Source organism: Leptodactylus fuscus, chromosome 11 (genome assembly GCF_031893055.1).
Source record: "Leptodactylus fuscus isolate aLepFus1 chromosome 11, aLepFus1.hap2, whole genome shotgun sequence".
Taxonomy (NCBI): Eukaryota; Metazoa; Chordata; class Amphibia; order Anura; family Leptodactylidae; genus Leptodactylus; species Leptodactylus fuscus.
This window is the reverse complement of record NC_134275.1, coordinates 3,653,306-3,674,089: the sequence shown is the minus strand read 5'-3', so window position 1 is coordinate 3,674,089 and position 20,784 is coordinate 3,653,306. Positions and strand designations below refer to the sequence as shown.

General features: G+C 46.5%; 2 protein-coding genes across 2 annotated transcripts in view; one reads left to right on the top strand and one right to left on the bottom strand.

Annotated features, from left to right (window-relative positions):
• Positions 1-4,976, top strand: part of IRS4 (insulin receptor substrate 4) — an 11,116-nt gene extending 6,140 nt beyond the window's left edge. The window contains exon 2 of the mRNA XM_075259721.1: positions 2,331-4,976. Coding sequence (XP_075115822.1) covers positions 2,331-2,335 — 5 coding nt within the window. The 3' untranslated portion in view covers positions 2,336-4,976. The remainder of the gene's footprint in view (positions 1-2,330) is intronic.
• A 3,773-nt stretch (positions 4,977-8,749) lies between these two features.
• The window catches only part of COL4A5 (collagen type IV alpha 5 chain), an 89,220-nt gene continuing 77,185 nt past the window's right edge, over positions 8,750-20,784 (bottom strand). The window contains exons 42-51 of the mRNA XM_075259479.1: positions 19,166-19,299; positions 17,899-17,971; positions 17,506-17,577; positions 14,411-14,530; positions 13,774-13,872; positions 13,292-13,504; positions 12,977-13,154; positions 11,158-11,272; positions 10,301-10,473; positions 8,750-9,493 (exon numbers count right to left, since the gene is read on the bottom strand). Coding sequence (XP_075115580.1) covers positions 9,412-9,493; positions 10,301-10,473; positions 11,158-11,272; positions 12,977-13,154; positions 13,292-13,504; positions 13,774-13,872; positions 14,411-14,530; positions 17,506-17,577; positions 17,899-17,971; positions 19,166-19,299 — 1,259 coding nt within the window. The 3' untranslated portion in view covers positions 8,750-9,411. The remainder of the gene's footprint in view (positions 9,494-10,300; positions 10,474-11,157; positions 11,273-12,976; positions 13,155-13,291; positions 13,505-13,773; positions 13,873-14,410; positions 14,531-17,505; positions 17,578-17,898; positions 17,972-19,165; positions 19,300-20,784) is intronic.

The window sequence follows — 20,784 nt, the reverse complement described above, 5'->3', positions numbered from 1 at the left end:
AGGCCTTCCCCTAAATGATATTCGGCTGCTTTCACATGAAGGGAGTCTGTCAGCAGTAACCTGATATAAACCTGATCCCAGCACACGGTACAGATGATGCCGCAGCCTCCAAATATGTCTCTTGTTCACTTCGGCGGCTTCACTTTACTATAAACGAATGCTCTAGTCCTATGCAAATGAGGGGGCAGTGCTTAGAGGGCATGGCTTAGCAGCTCAGCAGTTAGACCCCACCCACATGTATACATCACTTTGTGGATTATGAAAGTGATTAGCAGGATTTATGTATCTTGTTGTTCTACCATTAGTGGGGGTCATTGGTATCAGATTGAGGGTCCAGCCCCCCCCCCCCCCCATGTCACATCACTGTAGTTCAGGTTTACACTTTTCTCTTTGCATTTTTCGGGCAGACACCCGGCCCATTCTATTCTATTAGCTTCATGGGTAACTATTTTTTAAGCAGGGTAGCTTTCCATTTTTTGGGTCCCCAAATGGAGCCCCCAAGATCGGAAAGCCGAAGGCTACTGTGAACCTATTGTAAACCCCGGCCGAGCATTGCAGAAGGGACGTCTTACATTTCCTAGGCCTTAGGGGCCTGACAAAGTATAAAAGTCTCACGGTTTTTAGGCTAGAAATTTGGTATAAAACAAAGTACATTAGCTGTAACTGGGAAAAAATATCCTTGGCTTTCCCCATAGACTTGTATAGGATGATCCTTGCGGTGCCGCTGTGGTGCGGGGTTAGATCTGCATTCCCTAATATGTTATGCTCCTGTACACACGTGTAGTAAGCTGCAGAGTATGTGACTGTCATGTGTGACCCTCGCCGGCTGCTTTGTTATAGATGGAGGTTACAAATGGCTTCTTATTGGCACATCTGTCACCGTCTCGCGGAGAAAGGAGGATCTTGTGACATTGTCTAGTATTGCGCTATGAACCGCAGCGCCAACCGGTATTGTGTAACTGCTTTGTATCTCCATTAGTAGATCGGACTCTTCTGTGCAGATTAGAGATCGCTGTCTCCCCATCGTGGCTTGTGCATAAGTCCATGTGGTCAAATGGCAAACTGAGCACCGCCTCCTTGTGGCCACAGACAGTCCTGTGAGCGGTGCCAGTGCCGTCACCTCATATCTGCTTATAGTGGCTGCCGGTAACTCCGGGCTGACAGGCGGCAGGTCATGTGACTGCTAGACCGTTTTCCTTGGAGTGGATGCGGCTTTTTGGAGAATGTCACAGCGAGCGGAGAGGTTTGATGTGCGTCTTTAGGCTGAATATACAGATATATATATATATATGCGGCAGCCATACAGAATATTGCCTAGAAATGATTTATGGAAGTTTGTCAGGTGACCGGTGATGCCGGAAGTAATGCGGATAATCCAGTGTTTTCTTCTAGAACCTTGCCAGCTGTAATATATATATAATAATCTCTTACTAGCTTTGTCCATGGCCCCCTCCCCCCTTGTGTGCCCCACCTGCAGTGCCGCCCCGGCCTTTGCCTTGTGGGCCCAGCGGGCCCGCCCAACACCAGTGTGCCCATGGACCCCCGCCTTGCGCCCTGCCAGCCCACTTCCCCTCCTCTTGCTCCTGGCCCCCACTTTTTTCCCTACCCGCTCCTTCACCAACCCATGACCTCAGGCCCCCTTCCCACACCACTTCGGGCCCCCTTTCCTGCACCCTGTGCCCCGTTTTTGTCCTCCTGAAACCAACCCCCATATCCGAACCTGTGACCCAGGGCTCCCTGTGTGCCAAGGTTACAGGAGTGCATAGGGTTGGCAGACTGTACAGCACAGCTGCTGCAGACGTGCACGGCGCATGGCACAGGTAGACGGCGGTTTGTGGGAGGTCGGCACAATTCAATCTACCCCTTCCAACCCCCGGGGCCCCAGCAGACTCACCAGTCCACGCCAGGTTCCAGCGATGCCGGCATGCACTACGCCATTTTCTTCATGTCAGTGTGTGGCCAGATTGTGGCTCTATAGCTCCGCCCCTGCAGTGGCCTGCTCCAATCAGAGCCCCATGCCTGACATAGTGACGTCATCTCAGGTCCTTCACCCTACACAGACTGTGAATTCGTTGCTCGCGGTCGGCCAACCCAGCCATATACAGAGATGGTGAGGCGCCTATGTTCTTTACCTGGTGCCCTTCTAGGTATCTGCGGAATTTCATTGAAATCGGTTGTGGCGTTGCGGCGTGATAGCAGAACAAACCTCCAAACACACAAACTCTCCCATGTCTAACCTTAGAAGGACAGATAATATATTTTTTAATGTATTTTTTGCATTTTTATTGTTCGTCACTAATTGACTTTTTATTTGCGTTTTATTTCCCCAGACTGAGGCGACGCCATGGAAACCCCGGTGCGGATTGTCACTCCCGCCTCTCCGCTGTCACACCCGGCTACGGCGACTTCTGGAAGGCGGAGCGCAGACCTAGAACGCGTGAAGCCGTCTTGGATTTCACACACAGATGAATTGTCCGGCCGTGTGACGCTTCTCATGTCTCGGCAGGCGGGAACTTATTTTTTTGAGCAAACTTTATTTTTGTGAGGGGGAAAAACCCCATAAATCAGCGGCGGCGACAGCGACGACAGACTTCTCATGGCACGTGTTCCGGATTTGAGAGATCGCCGTGGTTCCATGAAGCGGCTCTGACTTGTAAAATGGTTCGGTACCGGCTTCCACGTTGCACTTTTGGCGCCATTTTACACCCCAGACCCGCTCCGGATCTATTTCTAGGTGCTGCTGTGGCACTAAAGGAAAAACACGAACCCCCCTTTCTGCGGTAAGTGGCGCCCAGCGGCCGCGCCTCTTCATCGATACGAGATCTAATTTTCTGGTACAAAGGAAACTGATATATGTAAAAAGAAATATTTTGGAAGTTTAATTTTTTTTTTTTAAGTCAAAGTCTTTCTGTATTTTCCTGGCTCTCTATCCTGGAGCGGCGCCTCTGGCAGTGAACAAACGCGTCTGACTATGGTACATGAAGTCGCCCCCCTCTGCATTCTTCACTTTATTCGCCGTCGTCCTCCTCGGAAGCGACAATATGAATCTTATTTAGCATTAAGTACAAGGTACAGTATTACATTTATTTTTGTCTTTGCGATATTCTCTGGCACGTGCGAGGCGAAGAGCGACAAGATGGCGTTTTCTCCATTAATTTCAATTTATTTTCTATGTTATATTTGCATTGCCCCCCCCCAAACCAGGGGTCGGCAACTACAACTCCCAGCATGCAGACTTGCTCCTCTGTTCTTGGGGCATGCTGGGAGTTGTAGTCGCCGACCCCCGGCCTAAACTGTAGGTACGATAAAGCAGCGAGACTATGACACTCGAGGATCCGGTCCCTTCTAGGGCAGAGGGTGGGAGCGCGTGATTTTGGTGACTTTTCTTCTTCCCATAATGGACCGTTTTTAGTTTCCGTTTTTTTGAAGCCTCATCTCATCGCTGTGAGGACCGGACACAAAGCACAAACCTTCCCGACTGTCAGAGGTCTTATGTCTCAGCATTTTTCCTACGGTTTCATCCTGCGTTGGGTACACGGGAGGACACGGGGAATAGATGATTTGGGCTCTAATCGAACGTACGTGCAAGCGGTGGGCTGTGAAACCACATGGACCCCATAGACTATAACAGGGTCCGTGTGCTTGCCGCCAGATATCTGCAGGGATCTTTCGGTCAGGAAAGTAGTTCACCATCTATGTTCCTGTCTGCCTGATTGCGCGGCAAGCACACGGACCCCATTATAGTCTGTGGGGTCCTTGTGCTTTCACAGCATAACGCTTACATTTGGTATTACATTCAGGGGGGTTATCATGCAGACTCTGATGTGAACAAGGGGTAAGGAATAGAGATGAGCGAACACTGTTGGGATCAGCCGTTCCGAACAGCACGCACCCATAGAAATGAATGGAAGCACCCGGCACGGCGACCGGCCGCCGGCAATGTGTAGGTACCAGGTGCATCCATTCATTTCTATGGGAGCGTGCTGTTCGGAACGGCTGATCCCAACAGTGTTCGCTCATCTCTAGTAAGGAACACCTTTCTGAGGCAGTTTTGCATCTGTGCCGGTTTTCACGCTTCCCCTCAGGGATTTGTCTATTGGGGAACCTTGTAAATGACTACGAGTCGCTCACCTGAATGGAGTTTAATGCAGCCGTGTTATGGCCACTGTTATTCACACGTTTCACGGAGCCCAAGGAGTTTTCCCACTAACCTAGATTTGCAGGATAGGCAAGTGTCTGGTCTCTAAGGGTCCAAGAGCAAGGACCCCCCCACCATGAGAATGGGGACGGAGGGAGCGGCAGTGCTCGTGTATGACCACTGTTCACTTCTGTGGGACTGATGGAGGGCGTTATATGGCCGTCATAGAAGTGAATGGACCGACGTGGTGGCCATAAACACCTGGAGTCTTAGTAGTCAGACACCCTATAGATGGGGGATGGGATACAGCGATATGTGGTTGGGAACCAGCGATCCCGCTCTCCAGACGACCACGTCACTTCTCTCACCATGTGTCTGCCCTTTTAGGACGCTCTTTAGAGTTCCCCCCTATATGAAGTTCTTCTTACTGTTCCTCTAAGGTACCAAAATGCTCAGCGAGTCGGAGGACCTGTCACGCCCCCCCACACTGGTTTCCAATGCCATAGACCTGTTTTCTTTCTCTGACTTCTGTGATCTTGCGGCTGCCACTTTCGATCTTATCAATGGAGACCTCAACCTTAGTTCGTTCACTGTCAGACACAGGTACAGCATCAAATATGCAATCTCTTAGTTTACAAAGCAGACTAATTTATTCAGTATTGTGCTGGAATAATGTAACGCGTATCACTAGAGAATCTCTTCCAGCTGTCAGTTATGCTGCTGTATAGGATAAGACTTACCAATGATGGGAGAATTGTGTGTCCTGTACATTTAATTTCATATTGGAAAGTTATTTTGTCTGTACAAATGAATAAAACATGGTTGGTACTGTTTATTACACGGCTTGGTGTTCATTCCTGCGCCATCTCGAGGCGCTGCGTCTTAGCTTAGTCTGACGCTACGTTATTCCGCTATCCAAGGTGAGTTTGTCTATGGCAGGTACATTGGTAACCAGATGGCAAATGGCTAGCAGTACGGTGCAGCTGGTGGCCGAGCTCTTCTGCCTGCGTCGTGTCAGTGGGTTTGTTGGAAATCAGAATCTGGACCAAAACTAAAACCTTGTATTGACTGATGTGTGGGCTGGTGAGGTGAGCCCTGGTACCAACTATCAGCAAATCTATGAGCCATGTGAGGCCGGGGCACAATATTATCTACATGAAATGCTCCTTATCTGTGCAGGGTGTGCAGAGAATATCATGGGATTTGTACATTTCACCTTCTGTTTTGTCAGTTTTACATTTCTGATCCTCTTACAGACACTGAACTCTTAGGTATCGGCCGGTGAGGTGGAGGTCAGGGACCGGCCCTGCTAGGACACTTGATGCTCACATGAGACATGGCGGAATCCATAAAGGTGAATTCACACACAGTAGATTGTTGCAGAAATTGTGTCTTGTGGGGCTGACAATTCTTTCTTCCTCTTTCTAATATTCTTAAAGGACCTTTCATGGTCCGGGGCACAGACAGTTCTATATACTGTGGAGTTCAGCGCACTGTCGGCTTTCCTGATCTGTGCCCCGGGTAAAGCGCTATCTGTGCCGGTACCGCTTTACAGTCTGTCAGGAACGTCCTTCTGCACAGCAGCGTCTATAGTGCCGTACAGTGTGAGCGGGGAGGAACGCCCCCTCCCCTGGTCTATGGACGAGCTGTGTGAGCAGAGGGAGGCGGCGTTCCTCCCCGCTCACACCATACGGCACTATAGGCGCTGCTGTGCAGAAGGACGTTCCTGACAGACTGTAAAGCGCTGCGGTACCGGGATCGATGGCACTTTACCTGGGGCACAGATTGGGAAAGCCGACAGTGCGCTGAACTCAGCTGTATATAGAACTGCCTGTGCCCCAGACCATGAAAGGTCGTCTCTAAGACTATTCGGAGGAGATTCTAGAAGCAGTCAGTGTCAGTGTCTCAGTGTCTTTCTATGTTCCATTTGGTTTATAGGATCCTGGAACACGTTCCTTAGGGTGCACACTCGGCTGTATGCCTGAAGCCCAATCCAGCCTATGTCAGTATATAGCAACCATGTTGTCATTTATCTGTTAGAGCATGTTTCTACACTTATACCAAAAGGACCAGGACTAGACCCCCACCCCCAATGGTTCAGAAGGAAGGTACCGTGCGTCACCCAGGATGGTTCAGTTCAAAGATTCTTTATTAGTCCACACTCCGCATTTCAGGGTGTGTACATGGATTGCACTCTTGCACTATTTTATTCCATGTACACGTGATAAAGGGGTACACACCCTGAAATGTATAGTGTGTTGTTGACTAATACAGTAACTTTGAATTGAACCATCCTGGGTGAAGCGTGATTCATTCCGTCTGACCCATTTTGGGGGGGGGGGGGGGGAGAGGCTGGGCTATTGCTGGCCCTTTTGGTATAGCTCCGGCCACCTTTGGATTGTAGTTTATTTTTTCTTTCCCCGCGTGGATTCCAGTAATGTGTGCACGTGCCCTGACTGTAATCCAAGTGTCTTATTCAGAGCCATTAGAACGTCTTATTTCTCTGATCGTACAATAGCGCCCTCTACTGGGGAAACAACATCCTCCAGTATTTCTGGTCACTGACCGGTCGGCTGCAATGATGTAAATTACATGGATTAGAGACGACTGGAGAACGCTCAGGAGATTCCCCCAATCAGAACGACCGCTGTCGCCTCTTATAGATCGCAGTTTATTAGGATTACCGGTGTGAGTGGCGCTCAGAGGCTTCGGCGTAACCAGATCCATTGCAGCAAGGGTTACACGATATGTACAAAACCTCATGGTCTGGCGATATGATGGGTCAGGATCGAGGAAGAAGCGGAGAACTCTAACCTGCACCAAAGGTAGAACCAAAAAGTGCGAGGTGGGGACTGCGGAGGAATCAGATCATGTACATGAATGTAGACACTTACATACAATAGTCTGCAGATCAGCACTGAACCTCCAAGATTTGTGGCATCAGATACACAGCAGGAGGCGCCTCGTCTCGGGATAAAAGGCCTTGGCACCTCTTTTGGCGGTTTCCCCGTACACATGCTATACACATCCCCTGAAGTGAACGCTTCATTCCTTGAAAGAGACAGGTCCTGTTTTTGCTCCTAATTCTATTAAGTCCCATCAATACAAGTCTATGGATCTGTGACATCCAATCGCACATCATGAAAATCGGAACCACTGCGGCCGGAACACGTCCACAAATCAGAAGGCCTGAAACTGAGGATTTGTTCACATCTGTGTTTTAGGATTCTATTCAGGGGAAAGAGGCGAATGGAATCCCCACCAGATAAGAAAGCGGTTACCCCATGGACCCCATAAACTGCAATGGGGTCTGTGTAGTTTCTGCACGAACACTGCTTTCTAGGATTTCGTTCAAGGGGTCACCAAGCGAACTCCCCAAACAGAAACCCATGTGCAGATGTGAATCAAGCCTTACAACAGGATGGAAACGGAATCTTTGAAGTCTATTCGGTCCGCGTGTCCATGAAATCAGACGATAGATCTGGTAAGTTTAATTGTTACTAAAGTATCAAAACACCAGACACTGAATTGAGTCCGTCACACGTCCACTTTCACTGTCGTATACATCTATGGAATAAAAGTCCATCCTGGTCATGTGATCATGTAGGTGCGCAGCTCGTTACACAATAAGCCCCGCGTCTGTATCACAGTCACGTGACCAGGACAGATTTTTATTCCCTGGGAGTAATAATGAAATATCCTAATCTAGGACTACAGCAAATACTGACAAATTTTGCAGTATGAGGGGACATTCACACGGCGCTGATTCCGGCACAATAACTCGTGTAAGAATCAGCGCTGCAAAACAGAATCCCATTGACTTCAATGTCTTACATGCGCTAAACGGAACCCATGAAAGTCAATAGGATTCTGTTTTGCAGTGCTGATCCTTACACGAGTTATCAGGCCAGAATCAGCGTCACGTTACTCCCCCTCAAAGCCGATCCCCCTCCTAGGGGATAGGGCTGGTTTCGCTCGGTCTGTGCATTGGATGGATTTAGTGGAACAAACGCAGCTCAGCTGGACTTAAAGGGGTTGTCCCACTAAAAAACATTTCTCCCCTATCCATATCATTGGTGGTCCCCTTGTGATCAGGAGAATGGGGGATTGGAAGCCCCTTTGTGGTTGCGTGCTGGTCTCATCATTCACGGGGAAGCTGTCTTTTCTCCTGATCATTGAGGGGCCCAGCGGTTGGACCCCCAATGACATACAGGATAGGGGCAACCATAAGCTGGGGGTGCAGAGGGGCGTACAGCGCCTTACCTAAAGACAATCCCGTATTTGTATTCCTCCTTACAAGAAGACCAGCACATCCCAGTCTAGCCAATCTCTCTTTATTTCATTCACACTAGGTTCAATAATATACACGACAACACTTTCCAGACGTGGAAATACTTTGGTGATTCCTGAAGGGGGTTCGGATGCGGAGAATGTCGCTTTGTGTGTTTCTGGTTATAAAGAATATGGCTACTTCTTTAAGGTGTTCAGTGTACAAAAACAAAACGTTAAAAATCTCCAAATAAAAAGGGATCGCATCGGCCACGGTATAAACAATAAAATGGCGAAAGACGTACGTATCATACAATGCCAACATGGAGTCCAATCGGGGGGGGAGGAAAAAGCAAGCTATAAAATCAGTAGTAGTCTGATGCTTAGAATAGGTAGAAATACTGCTGCGTATACGTTGTATATTATTCTTATACATTGGTGAACTTGGAAAAAAAATAAATTGTGATTTTATACTTGGATTTTCCTAAATAAATTTCATGGATAAACTAAAAAATAAAAATACAAAGTGTTTTACACAATATACACATTTCATTACTTACAGAGAAATAAGCTTAGCATTTGTATATTCTGAACCCGGGATACGGAGGGGTTAGTAGCACCATAAAAAAGGGCGGGGTTTGTTTTTCTCAAAACTGCAGCCTTGTTATTGTAAAAGATCCTCAGTGCGTTTCTTCAGGTCGCTGATAGGAAAAAAAAAAAAAAATAAAAAAAGTGCCATTTTGGTACTGGGAAAAAAAACTTCATGTGATCCTCGCCAAAAAAAAAACGTAGCGCTCTCTCTCTCTCGGAAGAGGTTTCGTCGTTCTCTTAGTCCACGCGGCACGCACCAGACAATCTTCACTATGGCACTTTGGTGAGGTACATCAGAAATTGTTTTAAACAGTATCTGGTTTCTTTTCGCTTTATCTACACAGTAGCACCATCGTCACAGAGGACAAGTCAGACCTTTGCACTCTTCCGCGGGTGGCCAGTTCACCAAAATGTTACGTCCTCTTCATACAGACTTGGCATCGGCTGACGCGTGTTCTCAGGTCACCGGCTTTCAGCGTTTCGGACTGAGGTTTACTGGTAAGAGGAAGAAGAGAGTCAGGATTTACTAAAACCTATGTACGGTGACAGCGGTCAGGTAACGTTACGCCCCATTGTGCGCCCGGATATAAGACGTAGCCCCTGTTATTAGCGAGTAGGATTCTACATCACAGGAGGAGACCAGTGGCTGGAGATGGACGTCTGCGCTCTCTGCTCCACAGAAGGTGAATAAAATATATGACCTTTATTGTACAGAAACGTACTGCACAACGCGTTCCGAGCTCCACAAGCTCTTCTTCAGGTGCACAATTACTTGCCAGGTGAGGTCAGATGTGTCCTGTCCTGTCTATCTCTAGTTATAAACAACTTAATGTAAATGATTAATAGAGGTGAGAATAATACTTTGTAATATCTTATTAAGGAAATATGCTTAATACTTATGAATTGGGAAGGTAGATCGAAAAGATACCCTATACTTGCTGCTCCTACACTGCTTTAAAACATGGCTAGGTTGTAGATAAGAGGCTGCTGGAGCACAGAAGGAGGCAATAGATGAATAAACCAGCTGATAGGAGAATCCTACTGTGATGCTGAATACAGGAGCCGAGTATACGGGTATACATACACAAGCAGCCAGAATGAAGAGAACAGATTTCCTTAATATGATAGATTACAAAGTTTCTTTGTCCTTTATAACTTGAGATACACAAATATACTGCAGATAAAAAGCAGACACGCAAAAATCAGATGATACTTTTGACACTACAAAACCCCTGATCCCACTAAGAATAATACTATAGGTCATAGGTTATGGCCATAGGTCCTCAACAAGCATGGACTTACCTAAACATTTCGGAGACTTCCACGGTGGCCAGCCAGAAACTATAGGAGTTGGCGTAGTAATTGCAGGTGCCCCGACCGTGACATTCAATGAAAGGTGCTGAACGGAATTCTTCTAAACATGACCCAGGAGACGCCAAAGCTTGTCCTGAACCTTCTGCACCAGCACTTGTATGCTAGGAAAGGAAAGAAGAGGCTGCAGTCAATGTATTATGTCAATAACCAAGCCCACCCTTGGTCCAGGCGGTGGTAATCTCCATCACGTCTGTCCAGTCTTTTAGGACGACCTCGAAAGATACAAGCAGCATTCCTAACTCATGGAAAGTGTCCACGGCCTGGCATCTTATCTATAGTCCATGTTCTAGATCGGGGACAACCTCGGGGGACTCCTCAACCAAAACTGACCATACACCAGGGATCTAGGTCATCTATAAGGACGTCCCACTGAAATGACGTGACATGAAAGACTAAGATCGGTGAGAAATCGGATCTGACGTGGACATTTTTCCAGTCCCGGCAATTTCTGTAACATTGTTTGTTCCAACAACAGATCTGCACAATCATCAGTAGGAGAACGACTCGTAGATCAAAGCAGAAGCCAAGACGGTCAGATTCTTATTTTACCTTATGACATTGTGTTACCCAAAATAATAACCTGCACAGGCCCAGCCTTGAAGGAAAAGTGAACTCTGTATGGCCGGCGTACAGCCATGGGATCTAGAGATCTCCCGGCACAGTCTGATCTAGCGGCTCTAGACTGACATGGCCATCAGGTGTCTGCAGAGGTTATGTGAACATATAATAGATCAGGACGCCATATTGCTGAGGTTTTATAAAGGTAACAGGGATATAAACATTACCATCATGAAAGAATATCCAATCCAAAGAGACGACCAGCCTTGTGGACATGGTGGGATCTGAATGGTTTGACTGTGAATGGCGATCACCATGGCAGGAGCTTCACAAACCGTGCACCTGGATGGATTACAGAATCAGGTTATACTACAAGTCATCACATAGTCAGTTGTAGGGAACCTCGGCTCTCCAGCTGCTGCGAAACTACAACTCCCAGCATGCTCCATTCACTTCCATGAGAGCTCCGAGAACAGCAGAGCAGGTATGCATGCTGGGAGTTGTAGTTTTGCAACAACTGGAGAGTCGTACGTTCCCGACCCCTGGAAATGATCAATACCTCTAAAGCGCGGTCATTTTATTGGCAAAACTTCCTTCCCAAGTCCATTTCTAGCAGCCAGAATAAGTCATGGGGTTGGATTTTTTTCAGCAGTGTCCCTTGGCGCGTCTGCCCAACCCCCGTGTACCTTGTCCAACATATTAGTAGGATTGTTTCTATAAATCCTAGCAACAGCATGGCTGGATGAGACGCCAGACAATTCATCTGCACAAGGCTTCTCCATATGCTGATAAAGGTGACTAATATGAAGCAATATGCTGCATGGGAATCCGGAAGCCGAGAGGTCGTATTGCAGTACAGGATAATGGTGCCAACATCAGCCACGGCCACATGGATGTAGATGACCACTAATATTCTGTGCACTTCTCATAGACACGTTACTCCTGTGATTGTTCGGCATTGTGTTCCGTCATCATTCACCATTACTATAAATGCAATCTGTTCATTTTATTTCCGTCTGTTTACAAGGGCAGACTCTGTTCTCTCCGCTATACGCTGCCTTGGGCACTATATGAATTAGATTGTGTGGGCCGTCCTGGTGAATGAAGTTCCTGTGACATTAATCTCGTATAATCATTCATAGCCATCGTACTGGCAGCTTTCCCATCCTTCACTCATCTCAGAACATTTCTCCTCCATGCGTCTAACTTTACATGGATCGTGCACACATTGGCTATAGCTACAGACAAAGACGTTGCATAAATGTGTATTAAAGTTTCATAGGCCGGATTGCACTGAAGGATCCAAATACGAGACCTGCAATTCTGGAAAGGAACCTGTCGGGAGGATTATGCTGCTAAGGCTGTCCTATATGTACCTGGATGGGAAGCGCTAGCAGATGCACTATGTGGGTTGTGGTCCTAGTTCTGCAAATGGGCCCGTGAATGAGCTTAACTACTGTATAGCACCAAGCACAGTGACACACGTATATGATGTCGTTCTGATCAATGCAGGAATGCATACATCATACTGATGACCTGATCTGTGCGGATTCATCAGATACTGATCCGTGGACAGGTCATCAGTATGCAACATACATAAAGGGATCCCGCACAGATCAGCTGTCCCTGTGGCTGCAGAAGCTGTTACTCCTATTCATGTAATGGGTGCAAAACTGCAGCCCCGCACCACTGTATAGCATCAGAAAACTGTGCTATACAGTGGTGCGGGGCTGCAGTTCTCTGATGCTATATAGTGGTGCGGGGCTGCAGTTCTTTGATGCTATACAGTGGTGCGGGGCTGCAGTTCTCTGATGCTATACACTGTATAGCATCAGAGAACTGCAGATCCACTCCTATGGTCCAAAATTTTAAATAACCATCGCAAGAAATTATTTTTATTAAGCCCAAAACACATGCCCATAAGCACTTTCTAAACTCCAGTCTATGAGTCTACGGTGCAGTTTACACTTATGGGATGGGATGACCTGCTGCTGGGGTCCCTGCTACACTCCTTCCCATTTAGTATCATCATATACAGCTACTTACCGGCTTATAAATGGCTGAATTTCTCTTCCTCTTAAAGGCTCCATGTTTGGCGGCATTGGCTCGGGCGTGGAAAGCCAATAGGAGTAATCATTTCTTGATGCGAAATTGCACACATTATTGATATTGCAAAACATAAAAGGCATAGTGCTAAACCGCCGGAGACAGCTGCCAGCGGTACCTGGAAGACAATGGGTGAACAGTTCAGGTCTCACTTACAGACATGTTTGCATCCAATATCTTTATAGGCTACAGCTCTTTATAATCAGGCGTGAGGTGGCCATATAGATTACAACTCCGATTCTGACAACATCTTACCCAGGTCCTGTCCATGTGCTCGTTCATTTCCCTGTACATAAAGAAGAGAATATCCATCGTAGATCCTACTTGTACCCAGAGGACAGGCCGGCGATTCTGTGGCCTGACTGTGGCGGGTTATAAGAAATCCGTGAGCTACAGATCCTAAGCCCGGCTGACCAGGGGGGCCTTGCAATCCATCTGGGCCTGGGGGACCTTGGTTGCCTCTTGAACCTTTATGCAATAAAGAATACAGAACTATATTAGTAACACGTAAAGCAGTAGAATCTCAGCAGACGAAGCCTGTAAATCCTGCAGATCAGGAGGTCTGATACAGATCAATAGTGATGGAGCCAACGTGTGAGCGCAACGCATGTAACCTTTCATAACAACCTTGTAACACTATGTTTTTGCCCTTAGGTTCGATGATGTTTTAACAACGTTGACTATGCAGATCCCTCCATAAGTGACATCTAATGTGAAGACGTTAGGTCACCACTTACCTGGCTGCCCTGGTAGACCCCGGTCACCTTTACGTCCCGTCTGCCCCTCAAATCCTGGCAGCCCATCTCTGCCAGGATCACCCGGGGGTCCCAGTGCACCTTTTAGAGGACAAAACAGATGAGTTATGTGAAGGAAGGAAAGAAAAATGTAACAAAAAGCTAAATTATAATGATGCAAAATGCTAACTCAGTTCTTGTTTCTTGCACAGACACCAAGGCCTCACTGTTACAAAGTTACAAGCGCCATAAGTTCAGTAATAGCCTAAAGATCCCCGGTCTATATATCAGGACTGTGGAGTCCTGGAGTCGGAGCTCAAAAAGTTTCTCGCTCCAACTCTGGTTTCAAAATAAAATGAGTGATTTTTATATAATTGTCTATAATGATTCATATTATATAACTAGGTAGATCCTTGGCTTGTTACATGTCAGGGGCTTCCTAATGAATTAGAGGATCTCTATGGCTTCTGACTGTGTCGGGCTGTGGATAAATAGAGGAGTGGGAGTTGGTGGTTTATCCTGCAGACTTCATAGCCTTGTTTTACATACCCATTTCTTACCCCTTTAGAAACCCCTATGGAATTGGTTCAGTATCGCTAAGCAATTCATCAACCAAATGTTTAATCCCTGCAGTGATTACCTGGTACTCCAGGCGTTCCTGGTGGTCCAGGGGGGCCGTTGTTTCCGGGGCGTCCAGGTGGACCAGGAGGTCCTTGTACAATCTTGATCTCACCCTTTGGACCAGGTGGTCCTGGCAAACCTGTTGGTAACATTTGCAATGATGAACAGAAGGATTGAGAAACCTTACAAGACATCTTGATGACTTCTGGTGCCTATGCAGATGATGGTGTGTGTAACCTGCACAAGGTACGCAGGGTGAATAGTAAGCATGCTACTGAACTAAGTGCGGTATTATTGTCCAGTGACACCTTCCTAAACAGCAAGCCTGGTACCCTGGTCACCTCTGTCGCCTCTGGTTATACTACCAAGATCAGAACAATCTACTTGTTGCTTTCTCTTATAGGAGACAGATATATGCAATTCAATCATTTGGCTATTAGGAATGTGTTGGGTTTTTTTCAGACAATATTGCATTCGATCAGACTGAAGGGATGTTTAAGTTTTAAGTAAAAAAAACCCCACAACTTATATTTGTAATATACAAGGGCAGCTCCTTGTCTGAAAGAGAATCTTCCTTTATTTTACTGTAGATACATCATTCAGCCTTCACTCGTATGTGCTTCTACCCAGCATTTAGGCTGAGGCCCCACCTTGAGGAAACGCAGCTTTTTTTGTTTCAGATTTTGTTGCGATTTTTTGATAATCTAGATGATATATATCAGACTAGACAGATTATCCAGCATTAGTCACTGCAATCACGCTGCGACATTTTACACCAGGTCAACTAAGTTTACCATCTATTAGATAGCACTACAAAATCTCGCCCAGTTTGCCCAAATTTTATTTCAGTACCTTTAGGTAATGTAGTCTGATATGTAATATGAATATGTAGATGAGGTTGGAAGAAGACACAGGTCCATCAAGTCCAACCTATAGCCCTACGCTTATAGGGTGGACTGTAGGGTTACAGGTTGGACTGTAGGGCTATAGGTTGGGCTGTAGAGTTACAGGGTGGACTGTAGGGTTACAGGTTGGACTGTAGGGTTATAGGGTGGACTGTAGGGTTATAGGGTGGACTGTAGGGTTACAGGTTGGACTGTAGGGATACAGGTTGGACTGTAGGGTTATAGGGTGGACTGTAGGGTTACAGGTTGGACTGTAGGGTTACAGGGTGGACTGTAGGGTTACAGGGTGGACTGTAGGGTTATAGGGTGGACTGTAGGGTTATAGGGTGGACTGTAGGGTTATAGGGTGGACTGTAGGGTTATAGGGTGGACTGTAGGGTTATAGGGTGGACTGTAGGGTTATAGGGTGGACTGTAGGGTTATAGGGTGGACTGTAGGGTTATAGGGTGGACTGTAGGGTTACAGGTTGGACTGTAGGGCTATAGGTTGGGCTGTAGAGTTACAGGGTGGACTGTAGGGTTACAGGTTGGACTGTAGGGTTATAGGGTGGACTGTAGGGTTATAGGGTGGACTGTAGGGTTACAGGTTGGACTGTAGGGATACAGGTTGGACTGTAGGGTTATAGGGTGGACTGTAGGGTTACAGGTTGGACTGTAGGGTTACAGGGTGGACTGTAGGGTTACAGGGTGGACTGTAGGGTTATAGGGTGGACTGTAGGGTTATAGGGTGGACTGTAGGGTTATAGGGTGGACTGTAGGGTTATAGGGTGGACTGTAGGGTTATAGGGTGGACTGTAGGGTTATAGGGTGGACTGTAGGGTTATAGGGTGGACTGTAGGGTTATAGGGTGGACTGTAGGGTTACAGGTTGGACTGTAGGGATATAGGTTGGACTGTAGGGTTATAGGGTGGACTGTAGGGTTACAGGGTGGACTGTAGGGTTACAGGTTGGACTGTAGGGTTACAGGTTGGACTGTAGGGTTACAGGGTGGACTGTAGGGTTATAGGGTGGACTGTAGGGTTATAGGGTGGACTGTAGGGTTATAGGGTGGACTGTAGGGTTATAGGGTGGACTGTAGGGTTATAGGGTGGACTGTAGGGTTATAGGGTGGACTGTAGGGTTATAGGGTGGACTGTAGGGTTACAGGTTGGACTGTAGGGTTACAGGTTGGACTGTAGGGTTACAGGTTGGACTGTAGGGTTACAGGTTGGACTGTAGGGTTATAGGGTGGACTGTAGGGTTACAGGTTGGACTGTAGGGTTATAGGGTGGACTGTAGGGTTACAGGGTGGACTGTAGGGTTATAGGGTGGACTGTAGGGTTATAGGGTGGACTGTAGGGTTATAGGGTGGACTGTAGGGTTATAGGGTGGACTGTAGGGTTATAGGGTGGACTGTAGGGTTATAGGGTGGACTGTAGGGTTATAGGGTGGACTGTAGGGTTACAGGTTGGACTGTAGGGATATAGGTTGGACTGTAGGGTTATAGGGTGGACTGTAGGGTTACAGGGTGGACTGTAGGGTTACAGGTTGGACTGTAGGGTTACAGGTTGGACTGTAGGGTTACAGGGTGGACTGTAGGGTTATAGGGTGGACTGTAGGGTTATAGGGTGGACTGTAGGGTTATAGGGTGGACTGTAGGGTTATAGGGTGGACTGTAGGGTTATAGGGTGGACTGTAGGGTTATAGGGTGGACTGTAGGGTTATAGGGTGGACTGTAGGGTTATAGGGTGGGCTGTAGGGTTATAGGTTGGGCTGTAGGGTTACAGGTTGGACTGTAGGGTTATAGGTTGGACTGTAGGGTTATAGGCTGGACTGTAGGGTTATAGGTTGGACTGTAGGGTTATAGGTTGGACTTGATGGACCTGAGGAAGACGCATTAATCCCTATAAGGCTGATGCCAATTGCCCCATGTCAGGGGAATAAATTCCTTTCCCAATTCCAAATCCAGCACTCAATATTAAACTCTTCATCAACTTATCTCTAAAAATCTATTACCCATAACCTGTGCTATTCTCCTTTCCAGACCCTTCTTGGATCCGCCTCCTATGGCTGTGAATTATTTGGTCTCACTGCTCTTACAGTAAAGAATCCTTATGTCTTACGTCTAGGTCTTCTTGATATAATAGAATTATACAATGAAAACAACTATAATGTAGAAGTCACAAAAATAGAAAGCAAAATTACAACGTAACACAGAAGAATCTCCTCACCTGGAAGGCCGGAGTTGCCGGGGTCGCCTTTGTACCCTGCCAAACCCGGAGGTCCACTGGGCCCCTTCATACCTGAGAGGACACATAGGTATAGGTAGACAGAATACGCAATGTACATCTCACCGTCCTGCAAACTATGGTGTATGAGAGATGTAACTCAGCACCCGCCATTGTCTGGCCCTGGCAGGCCACGGGTATAAGTAACAGAAAAATGAAGATCTCACAGAGGATTAAAATATCACATTCCGCCATATTCTATGGATTATATAGAGTATTGTTGCTCGGCTCTATCCATTGTCTGGGAGGCCAAATATTTCCATAATGATATGTGAACGCTGTATACTCTGGGACTGCGAAAGAGACGGATACACCTCCAGCGCCCTGTATTATTACCTGGGAACCCTGGGACTCCGGGTACACCCTGATCTCCTTTCATCCCATTAAGACCTGGTCTTCCAGGATCGCCCTGTGGACAAAGTGCAAATAGAACATTCATCATGGCTTAGCTGGTTTCCCTGACTTGTAACATATATGTAACACATATACATAGGACGTAACACATACACATAGGACGTAACACATATACATAGGACGTAACACATATACATAGGACGTAACACATACACATAGGACGTAACACATACACATAGGACGTAACACATACGCATAGGACGTAACACATACGCATAGGACGTAACACATACGCATAGGACGTAACACATACGCATAGGACGTAACACATACGCATAGGACGTAACACATACGCATAGGACGTAACACATACGCATAGGACGTAACACATACGCATAGGACGTAACACATACGCATAGGACGTAACACATACGCATAGGACGTAACACATACGCATAGGACGTAACACATACGCATAGGACGTAACACATACGCATAGGACGTAACACATACGCATAGGACATAACACATACGCATAGGACGTAACACATACGCATAGGACGTAACACATACGCATAGGACGTAACACATATACATAGGACGTAACACATATACATAGGACGTAACACATACGCATAGGACGTAACACATACGCATAGGACGTAACACATATACATAGGACGTAACTCATACACATAGGACGTAACTCATACACATAGGACGTAACACATATACATAGGACGTAACACATATACATAGGACGTAACACATATACATAGGACGTAACACATATACATAGGACGTAACACATATACATAAGATGTAACACATACACATAGGACGTAACACATACGCATAGGACGTAACACATACGCATAGGACGTAACACATATACATAGGACGTAACACATATACATAGGACGTAACACATATACATAGGACGTAACACATATACATAAGATGTAACACATATACATAGGACGTAACACATATACATATACGTAACATACATGTCATTCTGCACAGTAAACTGGTGTTGCACAAGGACTTGAGTGCTGGCTATACTGGTGACTCCATGAAAGTGAATGCAATGATGAATAGAAAATTGCCCTGTGATAATTTGAGTCACATTTTCCGTCTTCGCACATTCAATAAAGTGGTCGCCATTTTTACGTCATTGATCTAATTTAATGCATCGGCCATGAGATATGTGAGCTCCATAGTAATGTCTGCACTCCGTACTACGTACCGGTATTCCTGGCGCTCCGGGGTCTCCTTTTGGTCCCGGGAATCCAGCCTGTCCGGGGATACCTGGGTTACCTTTGTCACCTTTAAAACCTCCATTGCCGGGGGGACCGCGAGGACCTTCTGTGCCTGGTGGACCTTTATATTACCAGAAATAATAGTTAGGAAGACAGAACGAGATCAGAAATCGCATTATCCAACTTACAAGACGGCCTGCAATGTGAACACGTCCATACAGGAGACTACAATACCTTGTGTCGTTGTATTGCATTATCTCATAGCCTATGGTCATTGTCACCTCTCCTGACATTGATGTTTTAGTAAATCCTCATGAAATTCTGGGGCATCTTATGTGCCGTTCCTCTGTTACTCCTATTGGAATGAGACAACACGGGGCGAAGATGCTTCAGAAGAAGGTATTAAAAGGATTTACTGAAAAGGCAAAGTCCCAAGAGGCGAGAAGTCCACAAGGAGATAATCGTCCGATCCAAGTGGGGTCCGCCATACACATGCACACTATTGCTCTGCGGTCTCCTGCAGCCCGATAGAACTGAATGGAGTTCATCCAGAGCTCCCTGATTCTCAGCCGACTCAGAAACTCCTTTACATAATCCTGATATACTATAATGGCCTTTCTCAGACTGATTTCTGGGAAACCCATTTCAACCTGGTAAGGGGCTCCTCCAAAAACGGCAGTAAGAACAGCCGCCACCTTTACATAGGGCTGTGGGGCAACAAGGTCTCTGCCACAACCAATGCAAACAATAGACTTTACCTACTTACACACTTGTAGGATTGACCTCTCGCCTCCTCCACCAATTCCAGATCTTAGCATATGTTAATGGCTCCTCTACACTCATTACAACAAAATTGGATTTTTTTTCTCCAGGCTCGTGGTTACTGAGCAATCAGTGCTGGGCATTTTGCTGCCTGATAGGATACTTAAACATTATAATGTCAAGTGGGCGGAGACTTTTCCTGCTCCTGCCTGACACCGCCCACTTGACATCACTGAGTCAAAGTAGCCTATCAGGCATCAAAACTAATTGCACTGATTTCTCAGGAACGGTGGGGGCTAGAGAAATAATCCCAACTGTTCTGGAATCAATAGAGTGAGGTCTATGAAACAGGCTAAGCGCTTAAATTGGTGGAGATGGTGAAAGGTCCTCTCTAAGTTGCTGGTTAGTAGGCATAGGGGAAAATATGTTCAGGTACAAGATTAGCGTGAATTGCAACCATTGGTGGCAGTAGCATGGCCCACTATCACTTGTTGGGACTTGGGTCATTTCAGGGGCCATAGGTCCCTGCATTTCTAGGATAAGGATATAGCGGTACCCACGCACTTTGTGAGCTCACCACTTGTTACTACTCCAAAGCCTGCACCGCTGCGAGCCTACAGTAAGGACGCTCTGCTGGAATGAATGCTGAAGATCTATTCAGATAGTGCAGACTATTGCTCTGCTCAGTTTCAGGTCTATACAGAAGAGTTTCCTACATCAAACTGAATCCCTGAACAATGAAGCCATTGTAATGGAAGTCAGCGCGACCTAGAAAGTGTTACTGCTCGCTGCATGTTTTATGAACAGAAGTTTTTTTTCTTCTCTTTCCCTATCATTTTATTAA